The 18,984-nt window shown below is 48.4% G+C and overlaps 2 protein-coding genes across 3 annotated transcripts in view; both read left to right on the forward strand.

Annotated features, from left to right (window-relative positions):
• Window positions 1–2,379: 2,379 nt before the first annotated feature.
• Window positions 2,380–7,938, forward strand: LOC144731252 (uncharacterized). The gene is made up of 4 exons (XM_078612279.1): window positions 2,380–2,519; window positions 4,068–4,267; window positions 5,569–6,807; window positions 7,167–7,938. Exons 2-4 carry the CDS (start codon window positions 4,073–4,075, stop codon window positions 7,209–7,211), a joined length of 1,479 nt encoding a protein of 492 aa, XP_078468405.1. The 5' UTR covers window positions 2,380–2,519; window positions 4,068–4,072; the 3' UTR covers window positions 7,212–7,938.
• A 3,714-nt stretch (window positions 7,939–11,652) lies between these two features.
• The window catches only part of LOC144731253 (sushi, von Willebrand factor type A, EGF and pentraxin domain-containing protein 1-like), a 34,605-nt gene continuing 27,273 nt past the window's right edge, over window positions 11,653–18,984 (forward strand). Inside the window, exons 1-6 of one of the 2 annotated variants that reach the window (XM_078612280.1) lie at window positions 11,653–11,774; window positions 13,016–13,134; window positions 13,216–13,278; window positions 14,957–15,043; window positions 17,335–17,520; window positions 18,112–18,288. In XM_078612280.1, coding sequence (XP_078468406.1) covers window positions 13,023–13,134; window positions 13,216–13,278; window positions 14,957–15,043; window positions 17,335–17,520; window positions 18,112–18,288 — 625 coding nt within the window. In that variant the 5' untranslated portion in view covers window positions 11,653–11,774; window positions 13,016–13,022. The remainder of the gene's footprint in view (window positions 11,775–13,015; window positions 13,135–13,215; window positions 13,279–14,956; window positions 15,044–17,334; window positions 17,521–18,111; window positions 18,289–18,984) is intronic. The other variant, XM_078612281.1, reaches the window with a different exon arrangement.

Raw genomic sequence — 18,984 nt, forward strand, 5'->3', positions numbered from 1 at the left:
TATGATTTTTGGACCGTTCGTCAATGATTGAACCTACCAAACTATTGCATAAGAGGTTTTTTTGTTGTTAAGATCTAACCCAAAAACCTCTATTGTGGATAATAGTGGTCGCCCAAGCCTACGTGTTAAACAAACTATTACATGTGATTCCAGTTATCTCTGAGGATTAAAGCAAAATTGGGGTGATCGCCCTGTGGCGAACGTCTCTGATCTGTATACTAATGGTGCGTGGGAGGATTGCGCCACTTAGTACGTAGATAAATAGGCATTCCCGGTTCTATTCTTGAGCTTGGCAACAATGTGTTCTCGGATATAATAAACACATTCCTGCGGAGGGAGCTGGTAGGAACGTTGAGTTGCTCGGTCAATGGCCAGGGTCAACGGTGGCGTGGTATATTCCGCTAATATGCCCGACTGTGAGGGCGGGCACAAGCCGGCGTGAGTAGGTTCAACGTTGAGTTTTATAAGGGCACCACGGGGTGACCAGCCCCCCCCCACCCAGCCCCACCCTCCCCACCCAGCCCCTCCCCACCCTCCCTACCCAGCCTCTCCACCCTCCCTACCCAGCCCCTCCCCACCCTCCCTACCCAGCCCCTCCCCACCCTCCCCACCCAGCCCCTCCCCACACTCCCCACCCAGCCCCTCCCCACACTCCCCACCCAGCCCCTTCCCACCCTTCCCACCCAGCCCCTTCCCACCCTCCCCACCCAGCCCCTTCCCACCCAGCCCCACCCTCCCCTCCCCACCCAGCCCCACCCTCCCCTCCCCACCCAGCCCCACCCTTCCCTCCCCACCCAGCCCCTCCCTGCACGACGGACGGACGGAAACAATAATCCCCTGTGGGTTGGTGGAACCAGTGGGTTCCTACCAGTAAATTGCCGCTTATCCACACTAGGTGGTGCACCTTCCCAGGCTAATTTCTGGCATGAAAATCAATTGAAGCGACCTCAGAATTAGTTCAATGATGTCACCTTCCACGGGCGTTCTCTCGAACACCGCGGCGATGTTTACGTTGCTTTCCGCGAGACATCCGAATGGGAATCTCCGCATGGCATCGCGTGACTACAACGGCCACGATTACAATATAATTAAGGGTTAGGAGAAACACAGGCGAATGCATTTGCAGCATTTATAATATTTCCTTTTGTTGAAGCCTCGTGACCTGGCAGGGATTTCCCTCTGAAAGCTCCTTTCTTATTCAAATGAGCAAATTATAAAACTCGAGTGATTAATTCCACGCGTGCAGCTCTGTGTGTGATTTTCTGCTGCTACTGCCGCTGCGATGAATGAGCCGGGACTGGTGATTATGTAATTACACGGGGCGAGGTGAGTGCACCTCGACGGACAAATGCATGACCGACCTTTATTGCCGCTCAGTTTAGAAACGAAGGCTTTCGCGAGCAATATTATCCATAATAGAGGTGGGGGTGGGGGAGGTTAGATCGCGTAAATATAAATGTGTAGTTAATCCCGCCACCACCCGACACAGCCAAATAATGTCTGTCAGCATACCGGTGTGCTGAATGAGTAACTTATTGGCATGTTTTGTTTACGTGACAAACCTTGCTAATTGGCTGTCGGGTGGTGGCGGGTTTAGCGACACATTTTAACTTACGCGATCTAACCCCCCCCCCCCTCCAAACAAAAAAAACATCTCATATGAATCTATTTGCGCTACCCAGCAAATGCTCAACCAACCAATGTTGGCTGTTGACGTTGGGCCAACTGGGTATGATACACACGTCACGTTACTAATTTTACTGCCACGGTTTGCAACATTGATTCCTCGACCCAAGTCGAGGGCTGGGTCCACCGGATTCAGTTTCGTCTCAGCTGACGCTGTTGTTCAACCAAAAGGCAAACACAAAGACTTTTGGGGCAAGTGCTTTTAGCGAGCACCTATGAAGGCCAGCACGGCACGCGAAGGGGTGGGTGGCCACCACCACGCATGGCTGCCTTTGTCTCCCCAGTGGCGATGTTTAACACATCACACCAGGTACTCATTTGAGGCTGAGTCGACCTAGCGGATGCCCAGGACCGGTTCAGATAATCAATAAAAAACGTATGAACTGTAATATATATATTACAACTTTAATATTGACTCTTGTTGCTGAACGTTTGGAGCCTTCGGATGGGATCGGGGGGTGGGGGGCACTTCTGTATCTTGTGCACAGTGGCCGTGATTATATAAGAAAACATCCATCTCGTCCGAAGCTGCGGTAATTACGTCCATTGACTCTCATTCATTCAGCCATAATTGCTCACGTGCCGTTATAAACCGTAATTGTGATGGGCAGGTGTTGCTTGTGAGTGGCCGACCACCCACCTCCACCCCACCACCACGCGAGCACACCCCGCAGTATATATACACACACAGCACACGGAACGCGCTCTATTACCCATGCACAACGCACGTGTGGGTCGGCCGCCACTGTCCGGCCGCGTGAACAGAGGCGCGCACGACGTAGATCGAGGAGGAGGAACAAGTCTCGTGGTGCCAACGTAGCATCGATTTTTTTGTGAGTCGCGTCTGTGTGGCATCCATCTGAGAGCAAGCGAGAGACTTAATTTGCCTGTTTGTGACTGGAGAAGTGAGCGGTGGTGCGCGAAAAATATTTTTTAAAGGCTAAAAAGTGGTGTGGGAGTAATGGCCCGGCGCACGTGGACCGTTGTTGGGCCAACCCCACGTGGTTCCGTCCATTTTATTTAATACGCGTTTTTATCCATCAACTCTCCATGCCGTCGAACCATTTTTTCAGGAGGTTTCTGCATTTCAAGAGAACAAATGTTTTCGGCAAACTTCCTTTTCATACAAATGGGACTAAACCAGAGCACCCAAGGCAGAACCTCGTTGCATGTTGACTGGGGGAGGCACTTGTCCACAACCACCACTCTAGCGTTTCTGCGAGGTTGTGAAAGTTGAACCCTGTAAATCCACTACTGGACTAGGACTTCGTGCACGCCGTGTTGGGCGAGGGGTGAGGGCGAATTTCTTGACTGTACCTCGCCACGCTGATCCGTGCGACTTAGCGAAAGCAATCTGAGGACCGACTACGGGATGCGAGGCCGGGAATCTGACTCGCGGGTTCGAGGAGCAGTGTGCTAACCGCTGCGCCACCGCTCTACCACCTCGGATCGTCTTGTGACGTTCCTTTTTTAAAAGCGCAAATGCAACCGAAACAATGTTGGAAGTGGCTCGCAGCAAGCATAGGAGTACAGCACAACTATTTCTGCGTTTAAACTGGCCGCGGGCTGTCCGACCACGGGTACAAATGAGTCTTTGGTAATTGTATCGGGCGAAATCTCATGGAATGCACCCGATATAGCCAGAAATGTGAGGCTTGGCCGTTTGAAATTTGACAAGTTGCTCGGACGGTAACCTTGCCTTTCAAAGGCGGTAGAGGGCAGTGCAACCTAATCCATTGTTCCGTATACCACCTTTACCAACTCACACTGGCTCGTGCGGTGAAGTATTAGCCACTGCTGGATGAATACGGAACCGCTTTGTGCGGCGCGAACTGAGCCCTAACGTCCCATTTTAAGTTTCACCAGGTTTAAACCGAGGACCTTTTATATGGTGCACCTTTTGACATAAAGTGCACATCTTTGCTCGTGGTAATGCGGGCAACTCGAGGCGATTTGCTGCTCATTAGCTTGGATGTTGTGCGCGTATCCTGTTTACAGCACCTGAGCCAGTGGTGGAAATTCCACACACCTATGACGGGTTCGAATCTTGCCTTGAAGACCACTTGCTTTTAAACGTTATTTTACCAGGTAAAGCCCACTGCGCTATAGCTCTTCAGAAGCGACCTAGCCACAAATGATAGTTCAACGAAGTGGCTTGCGTGGAAATTTATCGCAGCCAAATACTCTAAACGCACGTTTTATCGCCCCTGGAGAGGCGATGGGCTGCGTAGACCCTCAACCAAGGATTTGAGCCTGTTAGTGCTTGCGCGTATAAAGGACCGTAAATGGGTCCAAAGTTAAATCTGCTCGATCGTGCTTAACCAGTTGACGGCTCTACTCTCCTCTGGTGTCCTTTTTGTTTCGTTGTGCGCATGGGCGAGAGGCCATGGAGGGGGTACTCCGCTCGCCCTACGCGCTCCCCCGGACCCCCGTGCGCTACGCGGGGATCCCTCCGAGACCCCCGCAGCTGCTCCCGCCGTCCCCGCACTGGGACGCGCGCTGCGTGGCTGTGGACATGCAGCGCACCGGCGACTACATCGAGAACTTCACACGCGCGCACTTCCGCGCGCTCATCGCACAGGTTCTGCCGCGCGCTCTCTCGCGCTCTCGCTCTCTCTCTCTCGCGTTCCGCGTTCAGTTTTGCTGGAGGGTTCGGTTTGTCTTTGCTGCGTTGTAAGAAAGCGCGAGGCCAGGTTACAGCGCATTTGCTATGCATGGCTTCACTCAGCCGGGCATCAAAGTTCGCGAAAAAGCGATCCCAACACGACCGCAGCATTTTAAGAGGTGGGGGCGGGAGGGGTGAGATGGGGGGGTAAGATTGGGCGGGAGAAAAATATTGGATGAGGGTCGGTGAAATATTGGGGGGGGGGGGGGTGTTAAAAGTTGCCCGCTGCCCCAGCCAGGTGGAGACATCGCAGAGCGGGGGGGGAGGTTAACTTTTATGGAGGTGGCGTGGTTTCACCCACTTTGCTGGAATTCTTGATCATTGGTCAAGGGTGGGCGAGCTGGGCGACTGCCCCAGCGGGACGGGAGGGGGCAGGGGGGGCGGACGCTGCACCACCCCCCCCCCCCAAATGTGGAGCCGAATCGTTGGAAACTCATGCAGGGCTCTAATGTGCTAATGGTTCGCAAATTAATCCATCGCGCGGTACTGCGCATCGCCACTGCCCTCCCTAATTGAGTGCATCCTCGAGGCATTGGAACAAATTAGTTTTTTTAATTGCATTTAGTCCAATGTTTGAATCGCTACAAAACGACATCGTGGTTAAAATATCTAATGTGATGGATGTTTATGCCTAAAAATGTAATTTGACTTCAGTCAAAAAAAAAACCTAATTGTGCAATGTGATCCAAGGCATACACAATGTGGCAGACCATAACTAGTAAGACCCTCCTGCAGACATGGGTGGGCATCTCCCAAGGGTGGGTGAACTCGGCATTTCCTGGGCAGTTGAACCCGACCCAACTAGACATCCGAGGCAGGTCCGACCCTGGCATCTCCTGTGGGAAGAATAACTAAAAAAGCCCAGGCTGAAGTGTGGCCGTCTTCTTGGTTCTTTCGGTAAAGTCACGTAGAATGGAAATAACAAAATGATAAAAATAAAACATAATAAAATAATTCTCACGACGTTTCGGCCACAACACAAGCAGCCGTCCTCGGGTGAAGACCAGGTCTGTCGGAGACAGCGTCTGAAAGACCTGGTCTTCACCTGAGGACGGCTGCTTGCGTTGTGGCCGAAACGTCGTGAGAATTATTTTATTATGTTTTATTTTTATTATTTCCATTCTACGTGACTTTACCGAAATAACCAAGAAGATGAATCCCTGCAGTCACGAAAGCTTTAAATCGAAATGTGGCCGTCTTGTTTTGGGGGGGTGCAGGTGAACCCGGCGTTGAAACCGCGCATCGTCAAGGCCGGGACTCGCGACGCCGCAGTGCAGGCGACGCCTCGCCGCGAGGTGTCCGTGCAGTGCTCTCTGGGTGCCCGCACCATCGCAGCGCCCGCCGCTGCCGCAACTGGCACCACGCAGCGCTCGCGCAACGTCGCCGACGCCAGCAACAACTGCAGCGGCAAGAGTGCCGGGTCCGCTCTCCTCCTCCAGTCGTCGACGTCGTCGTCGTCGAAGCTCAACCGCGTGTCTGGCCGCCTGCCTCGATCGCGGGGGCTGTCCCTGTACTCGCCGGTATCGTTCGGGTGGCCCCGCATTCCGGAAAGGATCGTGGAGACTGATAGGAGCCACAGCGTACAGAGTGGTATTGGGTCCCGTGCCCCGAATCGAACCTTTAAGCACATGCCGGAGAAGATCGTCGAGGTGGTTGAGACCCCCGTGTCGGAAGATGTGCCTGAGGCTCCCGCTGCAGAGAAACCTGCCTGTGAATCCCCTGCTCCGGCTGAGGTTCCTGAAGCACAAGAGGCCACCGAAATTGCCCCGTGCAGCCTTCACACGTTGGGTTGGACGGGCAGCATGTCCGAGTCCAGAGATGCCGAGGCTGCATCTGCACCTGCGTCCAATTGGCCTTTTGGAGAGGGTGGCCTTGGGGGACTGTGGGACCCCAGCACGGCCAAGGAGCAGCGCAGGGCTGGGGCTCGTGGGGTTCGAGGGGCCCATGGTGTGGAGAAGAGAGGCGCTCCTCCCGAAGGGAAGATTGAAGCCACGGCAGAGGGATGTTTAGAAAAAGAAATCGACCTGACTGCGGACGAGCGTGGCTCTTGTCCAGGGCAGGGAGTCGAAGTCCTGGGTGCCGCCGCCAGGTCTAGGGGGTGTCCCGCTCAGGACGTGTTTGTGGTGCGCATGATGAACACGTGTGGCGAGCCCTGCAGTGAGATTTATGCGGGGGCACTCCCTGCCGAAGCTAAGCAGGAGCGCGAGCCACCCCCTCTTGTGGATCTATGCCCGGGTGACTACATGAACCCTCCCTGCATGACGCTGTTCACAAATGATGATGATGACGACGATTCCGTGATGGCGTTGCTGGATGAAGGTGCAAGCCTGGAGACTGAGGTGTCCACCTGCGTGGGTGTGGAGCCTCCGCTCGACATGGATCCTCAAGGGAATGCAATGGAGCAGTCTCTGGCATCTGGATGTGCGGATGATGGGAGCAACGACAGCCCTGTGGAGGTAAGCGGTGCCGACTCGATCGTGCGCCGTGAACGCACTCTAATTGTTTGCCGCTAATCCTCCAGCAATGAATCGAAAAGGGGAGGGGGGTGCAAATGTGCCGGGCCTTGGAAGGCAGTTGAAGTGTTTTTTTTAACTACTGAAAGGCTTTTGCTTCTCAAATTCTGGTAAATTTGTAACACTATGCCAAAAACGCCACTCACACCTTTACCCCCGTACAATTTTTATCTAAATTTGTGAGCGAGAGGGTTTGACCAACGTCTCGTTAACATTTTCCACCCTAGGTGTTGCCAACATGAACTAATGTTTGGAACAATTGCTCAAGGACTCGATGCATTTATTTGTGTGCACGTATGCAGGATGCCATAACGGAGTTTGGGCAATTCCCAGATACCTCTTTGTGAGGTCGCAAGGTGATATCGAGGACTGCAGACCCACAGTGGTCCCAACAGAGTGCTTGTCAACATCACTTCATCACACCTCCCCCTAATTCTTGACTACAGATCTTGCGAGTCAGTTTTTTTTGGTCTCTGCCTGATTCTCATTAATTTCTGGCTTGTAGCTTTATCCATGCCGGTGACCCTAATGGACAGCATTTGCGATTGAGCCGGTTTTATTTAACAAGTGTGTAATTATGATTTGTGTTACTTAAAGACTAAACTTAAAGTTGACCATTGTGTGCCCAATGTCTTAATCTTTAATGACGAAAAATGCCCATAACCTGCATTTAACTTACAACTTGCGGCTAATGGTTACAGACAACCTTGCAAAAGATGATCCCAGTTTGGACATCTGCCTGGTTAAAAGCTGAACGCTGCAAAGTGGACACCTACTGACTGAACAGCCCTTTGGTCAAGCGGTCCGGTCCTCTCAATAAACAGTGACTGGCATCTAGCAGCTGCAAGTAGATCTCCTTGAACTAAACCCACTTCAGTCCAACACTTGCATCACTCACATTTGAAGCAGTTGCCGTTTCCCCCCCCCCCCCCCTTATTTGGTACATGCACATGGCACGTTGTGTATGCATGGTGTCCCGTTTGCGGTCCCGAACCTTGATGCCGTCAGCTGTGCCCACGTTTTCGTGTTGGCATAACCTTTCGTGGCTCCTGAAATAAAGTGTGTTGCATTACAGGCCAGACTTTCAATTTTCGGTTTTTGTCAGCCTTTCATTTGTGGTAATGTTTGCTCACCCCCCCCCTCCCTCGACCCTGGAATCTTTATTATTTTTGTGGCTCGAACGGTTTCAGAATCTGAATATTTAGTTAGACTGGAGGAATCCTGTTGTCCAGAAACTATATTTTTAAACTTTGAATGTTACAGGTAAGGGGGCCCCCTGAGCTATGTAGCTCCTTTATAGAAGCCTGGCAACAAATGTTGGTAACGAAAATAGACTTTTGGAAATGTAGAGCAGCCCAAATACTCGACGCATGTCAATTCTTATAAAATGTGGAAGGGGGGGGGGGAAACCCTGGCGGACCTGGAGAAAATCAATGCGGCCCACGGCAAGAGGGGCCATGCAAACTCAATATACAGGCGGTCCAGTGTTGACGCAGAACCCAGAGCATCCTCCTTACCAGGGTGCGAGGTAGTGCATCTCGCCACTTTGGCACCCCCGTAATGGCATGTTCAAACCAAACGAGCGGGACATCTGGAGGGTGTTTGGCCAACACCGATGCTGGCCAGGTGTCCAAAGAGCGGCAGCAGCACTGCGGGTATACCATGTGCTCCTCGCTGGAGGTGGATGGTGGTTGGGAGGGAGGTACTTGGACAGCATTGTTTCAAATCTAATGGTTTTTGGGTCGAGTGCGTCAGTGTCAACCTGCCACAACCCACCAGCCAATCAGGTTTGTCACGTGACCAAAACATGCCGATTGGTTGCGAGTTCAGGCCACCGGTGTGTTGGCGAGAATCCACATTTACAATTTTAGTCCGACGTTTTGCTGTTATTGGGCGATTTGCCAGAATTGTTTACGTGACGAACCTTGGTTGTATGTCGGCTGGTTTAACAACGCATTCTTGTACGATCCAACCCATACAACGCAGGCATGGCATTGGTCGCAAAAGCCCAAGTGTCAAATTGGTTCAACTCGCACCAGGAAATCGCACGGTGACCTCGCCGTGTCGAGATGTTATCTCCCTCGCCTGATATGCAGGAGCTCATGGGTTTGATCTTGACTGGCGCCTGCTGTGTATTTGGAGCTTGCATAGCTCTTCTCCGTGGTCGTGTGGCTTTTTCTCTGGGTCCTCCGGTGTCTTTCCCCCCCGCCGCATTTTGAAAGCGATGTGCTTTTAGAGTTTGCTATTAATGTACACACGATGCATCGCGTTGAGGTATTTGTGGCCAGGTCGCTGATGAAAGAGCTACATGGATCAATGGTCCTTGTCCGGTAAAAATCAAATGGTTTAGTTTAAAGTCCAGTGTGTGGTAACCATTTCCAAGACAGAATCAAAGGTTATGATCTACATTTTTGGAACCGTTGGGCTATGACGCATCAACACTGCCTAATTTTAAAATTGTAAAACCCATGCCACAAACGTGCCTGGATCTGTGGTATTAATATTTTAGATTATATTCTAGTCCGTTATGCATTCTGAGAACGAAAGCTTCGTGAACCACAGCAATCCATCTCCCCTCCCACACAAAGGAAGATTGACACGGCACTTCTGCGTGATCTGACCGCATTGGGTCAACGCAAATAAAAACAAGCAGAACTTCATCGCCTCCACATTCCATCTATTACTTTGCATTGAACAGGAACACGCAAGTTAGACGGTGCTTTAATTACGGACATCAAGCAACATTTTTCGTCCGTACGCCCTACTGCCGATGACCCAGTCGGTTTAAACCAGTACGGTTTGCTTACAAACAACACTGCTGCTTCATAACCTTGCTTGGAAAAGCTAAAATAGGCTGCTGGACTAAACCCGTTTCCATTTTTACGTGGAGAGACGGAACGGAGTTCTGATTTAGCACGGTTGGCTATGTACGGTGCAAAAAAGATGCATAGTTGCTCAAATTTGACTTAAATTTCGTGACTGCAGGAATTCATATTATATGGTTCTTTCGGTAAAGTCGTGTAGATAGAAAAAATAACACTTAAATAATGAAAATGAAAATAAAGTGACTAAAAAAATTAGAAAAAATATCACGTTTCGATCTCAACACAAGCAATCGTCATCGGTAAAAGGGGATCGCAACACAAGCGGTCGTCTTTTCCTGAAGACGACCGCTTGTGTTGCGATCGAAGCGTGATATTTTTTCGTATTTTTTATTAACTTTTTTCTACGTGGCTTTACCGAAAGAACCATATAATATGCATAGTTGCTCTCTCACATTGGCTGAGCACCTCCAATTATCTAGAATCGATGATACCTGGCTTTTATCTAGCACCATTTGCAGACAACCCTAAAGCGCATCTACACAAACTATTCCATACGTGGATATTTGGTTCTTTCGGTAAAGTCACGCGGGTAGCGGCAGTTCCACTGCTGGATTATTTTTTCTGCCTGAGGACGACCGCTTGTTGCGATCGAAACGTCGTGATCTATTATTTATTTTATTTTTCTACCCACGTGACTTTACCGAAAGAACCAAAGAGTATGGATTCCTGCAGTCACGAAAGCTTCAAATCAAGATGGATACTTGATGTTGCACAAATAGAAAATCAACTCGGGCAGTGTGGTTACCCAGGACCGGTACGATGGAATTCAATGTCCGATTCACAAATACGAGGGGGGATGCGTCATGGTGATATGCCGGCTGCTTCTGATGCAAGGATCTGCCTCGTCACATCGATATTAAATTATTGTTGCTCTGCACAACAGCCATTTAAAGGAGATTGGCTCTCGTTTGCAGGTTTTCGGTGCAGCGTGCCATGTTTGACGGTGGGTTAATGATTATTTTACTGAAGGCAACTTTTTTGAGGTTCTATTCGTGTAAGCCGAGAGTGCTGGGAAATGACCACTGCTCGATCCACAATTTGTGTGCTCAGCGCGTTTTGTGTTTGTGCAGAGCGGGTTTGTTTAGAAGGCAAGCTGCATGGAATGTGAATGTTCAAATAATGCTCGGCATTCGTTCAAAATAAGCAAGAGGCCTTTGGGAATTTGAGCTCTCGCTCATGGTAGGGGTGAAGTGGAAATGGTTTTCACGAACTCTTCATACCTTATCAGCAGAACCCTGTGGCATATTTTTTTTGGCAGCAGGGGGGTAATGGGGACAATGGCCCCCCAGGGAGGTTTTTTTTTTTCAACGATCCACCTTTGGCATAGCCTGATGCGAGAACGTATCTTCAGGCGCGTGCGTTCTGCAGCGTTTCAAATGTCTCCTTGAAAAATCCCCAAAGCGAGAATTCTCTCGAATTTATTTCCACAATTTTTGTGTATCGGTATTTTGCACTCGTACACACCCTGTTGTATTCAACATATATTTTTGTTCAGACGGTTCCAAGTTGTTATTATGATTACTTAAGTGGGGTTTCCCTTTATATCGTGAAGCTACCACGGTTGTCACACGACTTACAAACGACCTCCCGACACATCGGTACATCTCCACCCCCACCGCCAGTGTGTCTGTCCATGCACACAGCTGGACAAATTGGTATGCCACAGTCGGCTCGGCGGGTGGGGCAAAATGTGGGTACTCGCCCTTCTGGCTAACGTGGCACAGAAGGCCAACATATCTTCCAAGAGAGGTTCTCTCGAGCTCCCTCTACTAGCGTAAGCAAGCGTTGTCAGTTGCTGGGATTCAACTCTACCTTGTATCTATCCTGCAAATGGATAAAACAAACCAAATCATTCGCTAGAAAGGAGATGTATATCTAGTCTACTTGTTTACACGTAGTGCATCGCCCTGTGTGGAGCAGGCGGAAGGGGAGTGGTCGTGGTGGTGTGGGGAGCTGGCTTATAAGGCGTGTGCATGTTGTGACTGCTGGCGTACGAGGCTGGCATACATCCGCGACATAACGCTGGTAAGATCCCACGCGGCCCCTCGCGATACAGCGCACGAAATATCAACACGTTCCAGTCAATATACATTATAGGCGACGTTTTGGGCAATGCCCCTTAATGTAAGATGCGCCACGGTGGCGAGATATTAACTACTGCGCCTGGTATACACGAGAGCCTGGGTTCGATCCCGACTCGGACGCATGCCGTATATTTGGAGTTTGCGTGTTCTCCCCGTGGTGGCGTGGATTTTTCTCCGGGTCCTCCGTTTTTTCTCCCTCCATATTTAGAAACATGCGTTTAAAATATTTGGCTGCTATACATTTCCAAGTACTAAGCCACTTCGTTGAGCTATAATTTTTGGCCAGGTCGCTTATTAAAAATAAAGCTTTGTAGCTCGGTGTTCCTTACCTAACAAAATAAATGTAGTTTAACAATTTTCGGTACAGCTGATGGCAAATAACATTGAAAACATTAACTTCGATCAATAGTAGTACTCCATGTCTCGAGTACATCACAGGGTGAATCCGGGTGGCTGTTGGTCACGGCTTACCGGTGAGATCCACCAGCATGCATCAGAATGCATCCCAAGTGCTCGGCTGATTCATAGGCTGCTGCTGAACTACTACACCCCCCTACCTCAACCACGCCTGTATACTAGGCGAGGTCGTTAACATCTCGCTACCGTGGCGGACAGCCCCTGGGGAGCCAGGGCATCCAAAGGCAATAGTGGTGGAGCCATGCCTAGGACTGAAGGGACATTTACGGACATCTGGGGAGGAACCAGGCGCCCGTAGTACCAAATGTCTTAGGCACATAAAGGCATTCCCATGCAAAATAACACACCACAACAATTACGTGCATGCACTCTCACACATGCACGCAAATACATGTGTGCAAAAATCACACAGCCCGAAGGGTGCACGAGTTCAGCTTGCTAGAGTTGACATGGCAAAGGGGCATAAGTGACAGGAGATGGAGAGATACAAATACTAGAAGTCATAGTTTGATGCGTCATTGCAAGGAATGGAATATAAGCTGCCATGGTCATAGAGTATTGGAAAAAAAACACTGCCTACTACATTTCCCCCATGTGTGCCATGAAGAAGGGCGAGTGGTCGAAACATTGCACATTATATATTTTGTATCCTTTTTAAGGCTACACGGTGTTATTGATGAACGAGTTTTTTTTTGCTTGTTATTTATACCTGAATGGGGCCATTTGTACGTGCATATGCGCAAGCGTGTTTGATTTCTTGTGCAGATAATCAATGGGTCACCACCGCGATGGAGGCTGGATACATGCAGCAGCATCTGCCCGTGTCGTGCAGGCCCTGGGCTTGTGCCTGCTGGCAACACTCGCATCGTCTGCCACATTACCAGGTGCGTTAGTGTCCAAGCGGCAGAAGAGGGTGGTCTGGTTTTGAACCCAACCCAGAGTTTATTTGTTGTTCTCATCCTCAGACACTGATCTCAGTCACTTGAATGAAGAATTTCACACACGTGGAGGATCTACACAAATTTCAGGTGAACAGGGTGACGGATGTGTAAAATCTGTGTAAATATGTTGGGGGTTTTTTTCTCTTGCTAGTTTGCACATTCCTTTTCCTGAAAAGTCCTGCAACTGCCGGCTGTGGTCGTCCTTGTCATGGAGCTACTTAGCTCAATGACACTTACCAGCTACAATGAAGTCTATTTTAATTATCGTGTGAAATGTTTTTTTCTCATCAATCATTCATTAAAATAATTTTTGTTGCTGTTATTGTCTTTGGATACATGTGTAGTGGCATAGAATAAGTAATGTAGCAGCATAGCGCTGGCTGCTGGCGGGAAAGGGGATCTGCGGCTTACAGCAGCCCTGGCGTCAGCAGGCCACGTGATAGACCAGAGGGGGATCTAGGGGGAATGTCACAGAAGGGGCACACCAAGAACCCACTGGTGGGTTTCTGGAAGGGGGGGCGTGGCCGGGGGCGGAGCTAGGCCACGCTGACAGTATAAGAGGGGCCCCTGTAGGGGACCTCGGGGCTGTTGTATGGAGTGGGAACCCCGTTGTGCTGCTGAAGCCCGTCGTTGCCGTCACCATTCTTCTCTTAGTCGCCGCAGTCATCGTCGCTTGATATTGCGCTGTTATACAGTTGTTGGCTGTATCGGTCAGCGCCATCGGTGTTAGACGGCTCGTGTTGTGTATAGGCTAGGGTGTGTGTAGCCTAGGCGACTGTAGGGTGTGTGAAGGGAAATTATGAGTATAATAAAAGAAGTGCCTCCAAGAATTAATGCTTCTGAGTTGAACCACTACACATGTATTTGATATTGTACAAACGCACGTGTAGATTACTGTGCATGTGTCGCACAAGTTCCATTCCTGCTCACGACCAACACCAGTGACGATTATCTGAACCAGTCCTGGTGCGGTGTGTAAACATCGCCACTGGGGAGACAATAGCGGGTGGGCGTGGTGCTGGCCACCCACCCCATCTTCTGCCGTACCAGCCTTCATAGGTGCTCACTAACATTACTTGCCCCAAAAGTCTGTGTTGCCTGACTCCCTGGACATGCTTGCAAATAAAATTTTCCATCTGAAAGGATTATGCAGATAAAATATTTTAATGAATAATATTATTCTATTCAATAAATATCAATAAAAAATATAATTTACAGCGTTTTCAAATCGACTTAAGGATAAACGCCTCCCCACACCGTGCAAAACATGGGGATTGTTTAACTTTTGTTAATTATGACTGCAAGTGTGGTTTGGTAAAAAGGCATGCCAGGTTCAGATATGACTGGTCACTGATGTCAGCCACGGTTAAGAATTGAACTTGAATCACCGGGTTTATAGTGTGGTGTTTGAACTACTGCGTAATGTTTCTAATTTTTCGCTGGTTCTCGAATCCAAAATTTCCTTTCTGTGTGCATTTTGTGGTGGGTTGACAGAGGTGGGTACAGTTAAGAAACTTTCCCAATATCCCCATAGCTCAAATCCAACTGGCGACCTCTGTATTGCAAGACCATCGTGCTAACCATTACACCACGACAGCATCGCCCAGCATATGCTACAACAGTGTCATTTATCACAGTTTACCACAACTCAAATCTGAATTTTCGCCACCCCAGACACGTGGGTGTTTGGCGCTTACGTTCGAGCGGCAGAACGAGTCTGCTCTTGAATTCAACATGACAAAGGTTTGTTTGTTTTCATCCTCAGAAACTAACCTCACTCGTGTGATTATAGAATTCGACGCGAAAGGAGAACAGGAGCAAATCACACTTGAGCCTGGCGACACCAAGAGAAGTGAGTTCATGTTGTGCGAATGTTTTTGCTTGACCGTTCAAATTGGATATCAATTGGTGTGTTTGATTCAGATATACGAGCACAAATTTAATTAATGTTCATTAATAAGGAATTAGGATTTTGCATTGAGTGCTTAAATGCCCCACTATCTCAAAGCACCTTCCATTTACATCTCATCTCGATCATTCCAATTCCCAACCGTTTTTATCTTTTATTAGACGAGGGGGGGACCCCCTTATGACAGCTCTCCCTGTGCAGCACAAATGGGCACAGCACGGACCTGCAACTGGGCGTTATTCATAATCAACGATTTTTGGGTTTAGATCGCGTTATTTATAAATGTGTCGTAACCCTCCACCACCCGACACGGCCAATCAGTAAAAAAAGTGTCACGTTGACAAAAGACAAATAGTTCACTGCTTTAGCCCACCGGTGTGTTGAAGCGTGAAACCACAACATTTACAATTTGAGTACGACGTTTCGCTGGTAATTGCATCCAGCATCATCGGGCAATTCGCCAGAATGGTGAGGCTCTGCTGTGTCTCCCGTTCTTATATAGAGCAGCAGCAGGGTGACGTCATCATTAACTCATTAACTCATCAGGTGCAAAGATTTGAGGGGGGGGGTTATTGTAATTATATACTTGATTAGTAATAAGGCTATTGTTACGATGCGAGTTGTAGATTAGTAATCATTTGGAATGTGTTCTATTGTGATTATGCTACATTAATAATCAGTTAGTGCTTGTTTCCCTTATAAGGAATTGTAATGCATCTTATTTAATAATACGCTTCCAGGCCGCACTAAGCCTGTAGCTGTCTGAGCGATTAAAGTTATTTCTGTTTCTCTCAATCTCAATGGATTCTCTAATTAGTCTTTGCCAGTAGTAACTAGTTTTACACAACACTACAATAACCCCCCCCCTCAAATCTTTGCACCTGATGAGTTAATGAGTTAATGATGACGTCACCCTGCTGCTGCTCTATATAAGAACGGGAGACACAGCAGAGCCTCACCATTCTGGCGAATTGCCCGATGATGCTGGATGCAATTACCAGCGAAACGTCGTACTCAAATTGTAAATGTTGTGGTTTCACGCTTCAACACACCGGTGGGCTAAAGCAGTGAACTATTTGTCTTTTGTCAACGTGACACTTTTTTTACTGATTGGCCGTGTCGGGTGGTGGAGGGTTACGACACATTTATAAATAACGCGATCTAAACCCAAAAATCGTTGATTATGAACAATATTGGTCGCGAAAGCCTACGTGTTAAACTAACTGGGCGTTAGTCTGTCAGTAGGGGGCGATGTTACAATTGTTTGTTTGAATGTAGCAATTTTAAGGGTGTCTATTAAATTTGGCAAATTTCGATAGCATAAGATGATTATGGATAGGCATACCTTTACACTCGAGTGGTCGCGCCTTACGCTGACAGTGCCTACTCTGAGCCTACCTCGTAGCGTTCGGCAAAATATCGAGTGAGCAATTAAGCCCCGAGTAGAATGAATGCCACTAAATAGTTGGCATAACTGCAAATTCGACAGCCACTGGGGACTTTAGGGCTGGGAGTTTATGCTTCCTTATGAACCCAACTCGGCGCTGGACAACGGAGTTGAATACAGTTCCCGTAATAGGGTTGTACAGGTAGTCCTCTGCTTACGATGGAGATGCGTTCCGACGACCCCATCGTAAGTCGAAAATATCGTAAGTCCAAGATGGTCTCGCCTACCCAGGAGTCTTAAAGAATGGTGATAATTTAGCAAAACAGAGACATTTAAAGTACCGTACTGTATAAACTATATACTGTATGTATTTATTAATTACAATACTGTATTGCACAGTAAAATGTAAAGTAAAAAAACCAAAGTAAATTCTTAGCCTACCTATATGAACTGCAATTTAATATAACGTTTTTTCAGGAAACAATCCTATCTGCTATAAAAAAAAAAACTGTTAACATGCATTGAATGTATCGTATCGTGGTAACCTTAAAATGAAATCGCTAAAGCTACGTATCATAAATGCATTTAACGTATCGTAACGTATCATATTGTACTGTAATCACCAACATTCTGTCCGTCGTCTGCATACTTGAACGATGTTAGGTTGTTGATGGCAATTTTGTCGTATCACTATCGCCATCGTAAGATCGAAATATCGTAAGTCGGACCATCGTAACTCGGGGACTACCTGTACTTTGCAACGTCTCTCCAAACAGTTTTCGGTCGGAGCGTCGTTTTCTCCACAAAGGTCACGAAACAAAAAACCCTTTTTTTTCATTTCGTACAGAAGGATGTGGGAGACCACAAAAAGTGGCCTTCGCCAGCCTGAGCCCACAGTTCATCTGGAGGCAGTGGTTCTCCCTGCGGGAGCTCGCAAGCTACCACTGTAACATTGGCTACACCGTGAGCGGCTCCTCCTACAGCATCCGGTGTATCGAGGGCGGCTGGACAAAGCACAAATTCTCCTGCGTGTGTGAGTGTCGGGTCTGGGCACCCAAACAAGAGCCTCACAATCTTACCTGCTGCCAACGACAACAACAACACCAGGCCTTTTGTGACGATCATTTTTCCCATGCAGAGATTCACAAAAAAACAGTTGTGAACATTTCGCATTTCTCTATTTGGGCTGAGTGTGTTCACAGAGCAACCACTGTCGAAATCCCCACAAAGCTATGCTCCAGAGTGATGATGGGCTGAGTTGACCCCTCAGCCAGGATTTGCGGCTCACTTTGCCGCTGAACCGTAAGACATTTTGTGAAAGAAATAGCACAACTAGGATGAACTTTAAAAAATAGAGCATTTAAAAAACCACAACTTGAACAGAGCTAACAGAACAAAATAATGATCTCCCATCATCTATCCTACGTGATAACGGTTTACAAGTAGGGTTGCCACGATATTATTCGTAATATGATAAAAATTTCACAATGTGTGTTGTGGCTGCATGACAAAACGAGCGCCTTGAACTCTGAGGGTGTCCCTCAATTAGCGACACTACGATACATCGTATGATATAAAATCCACGATGATCATACCGTCCATTTTCCGCACGTGTGTTCTACAGTGGTGACATGCAAAGTCCCGGTTGAGCCGGAGAACGGCTTCATCAGTGTGGCGACGGAGCCGGTGTACGGCAGCGTGGTGTCGTACATGTGTGCCGACGGATACTCTCTGGTGGGGCCACAGCTCCGACGCTGCACGCAGGATGGAATCTGGAGTGACATCGACCCAGTCTGCGAGGGTGCGATAATAATTATTTAGCACAGTTAGTATTCACACCATATCTAACAGATATAGTCGGCCGGGAGGGACCACTAATGTAATGTGTAATCCCAATTTATCAAATTGCAGTGTTATTTTTAAAAAGTTCCCAAATTTGGCCAATCACGCCGACACGCAACAGCCTACTCGTTATTACACGCGCAGTATTAGTCAGGGCGGCCGCTGGATTAGAACCATGAACCTCTGCAACAATCGGTGAACGCGCTTCCGCTGGGGCCACATCTACCGTCCAAACGGGTCAGGTAGCTGCGCAAGTAAAATGTGTGTCGTACACACTCCTCCGCCCGACACACCCAATTAATAAAGCTGTCATGTGAACAAATGCGCCAATTTGTTACTGCTTCAGCAGCGCTGTCGGTGTGTCGGAGAGCAATCTGCAACATTTAACAATTGTGCACGATGTTTTTTTCTGGTAGCTACAACTAGCATCGTCAGGCGGTTGGCCAGGATAGTGAAAATGTCCTCCAGTCTTGGGCCTTAAATAGGTGCTGTGATGTCATCCATGTGCTCCCACAAGGGAGGAGGAAGTGGGAGGAAGTGATACCTAAAAGTTAATGTATTTGCAAAAAATGTAATGTAGAGGTATATATATACTAAACTATAAAAACTATACACTTTTTATTTTACCAGGTAAGGCCCACTGAGCTATGTAGCT

The sequence above is a fragment of the Lampetra planeri genome, chromosome 38, assembly GCF_965212315.1.
Source record: "Lampetra planeri chromosome 38, kcLamPlan1.2.h2, whole genome shotgun sequence".
Taxonomy (NCBI): Eukaryota; Metazoa; Chordata; class Hyperoartia; order Petromyzontiformes; family Petromyzontidae; genus Lampetra; species Lampetra planeri.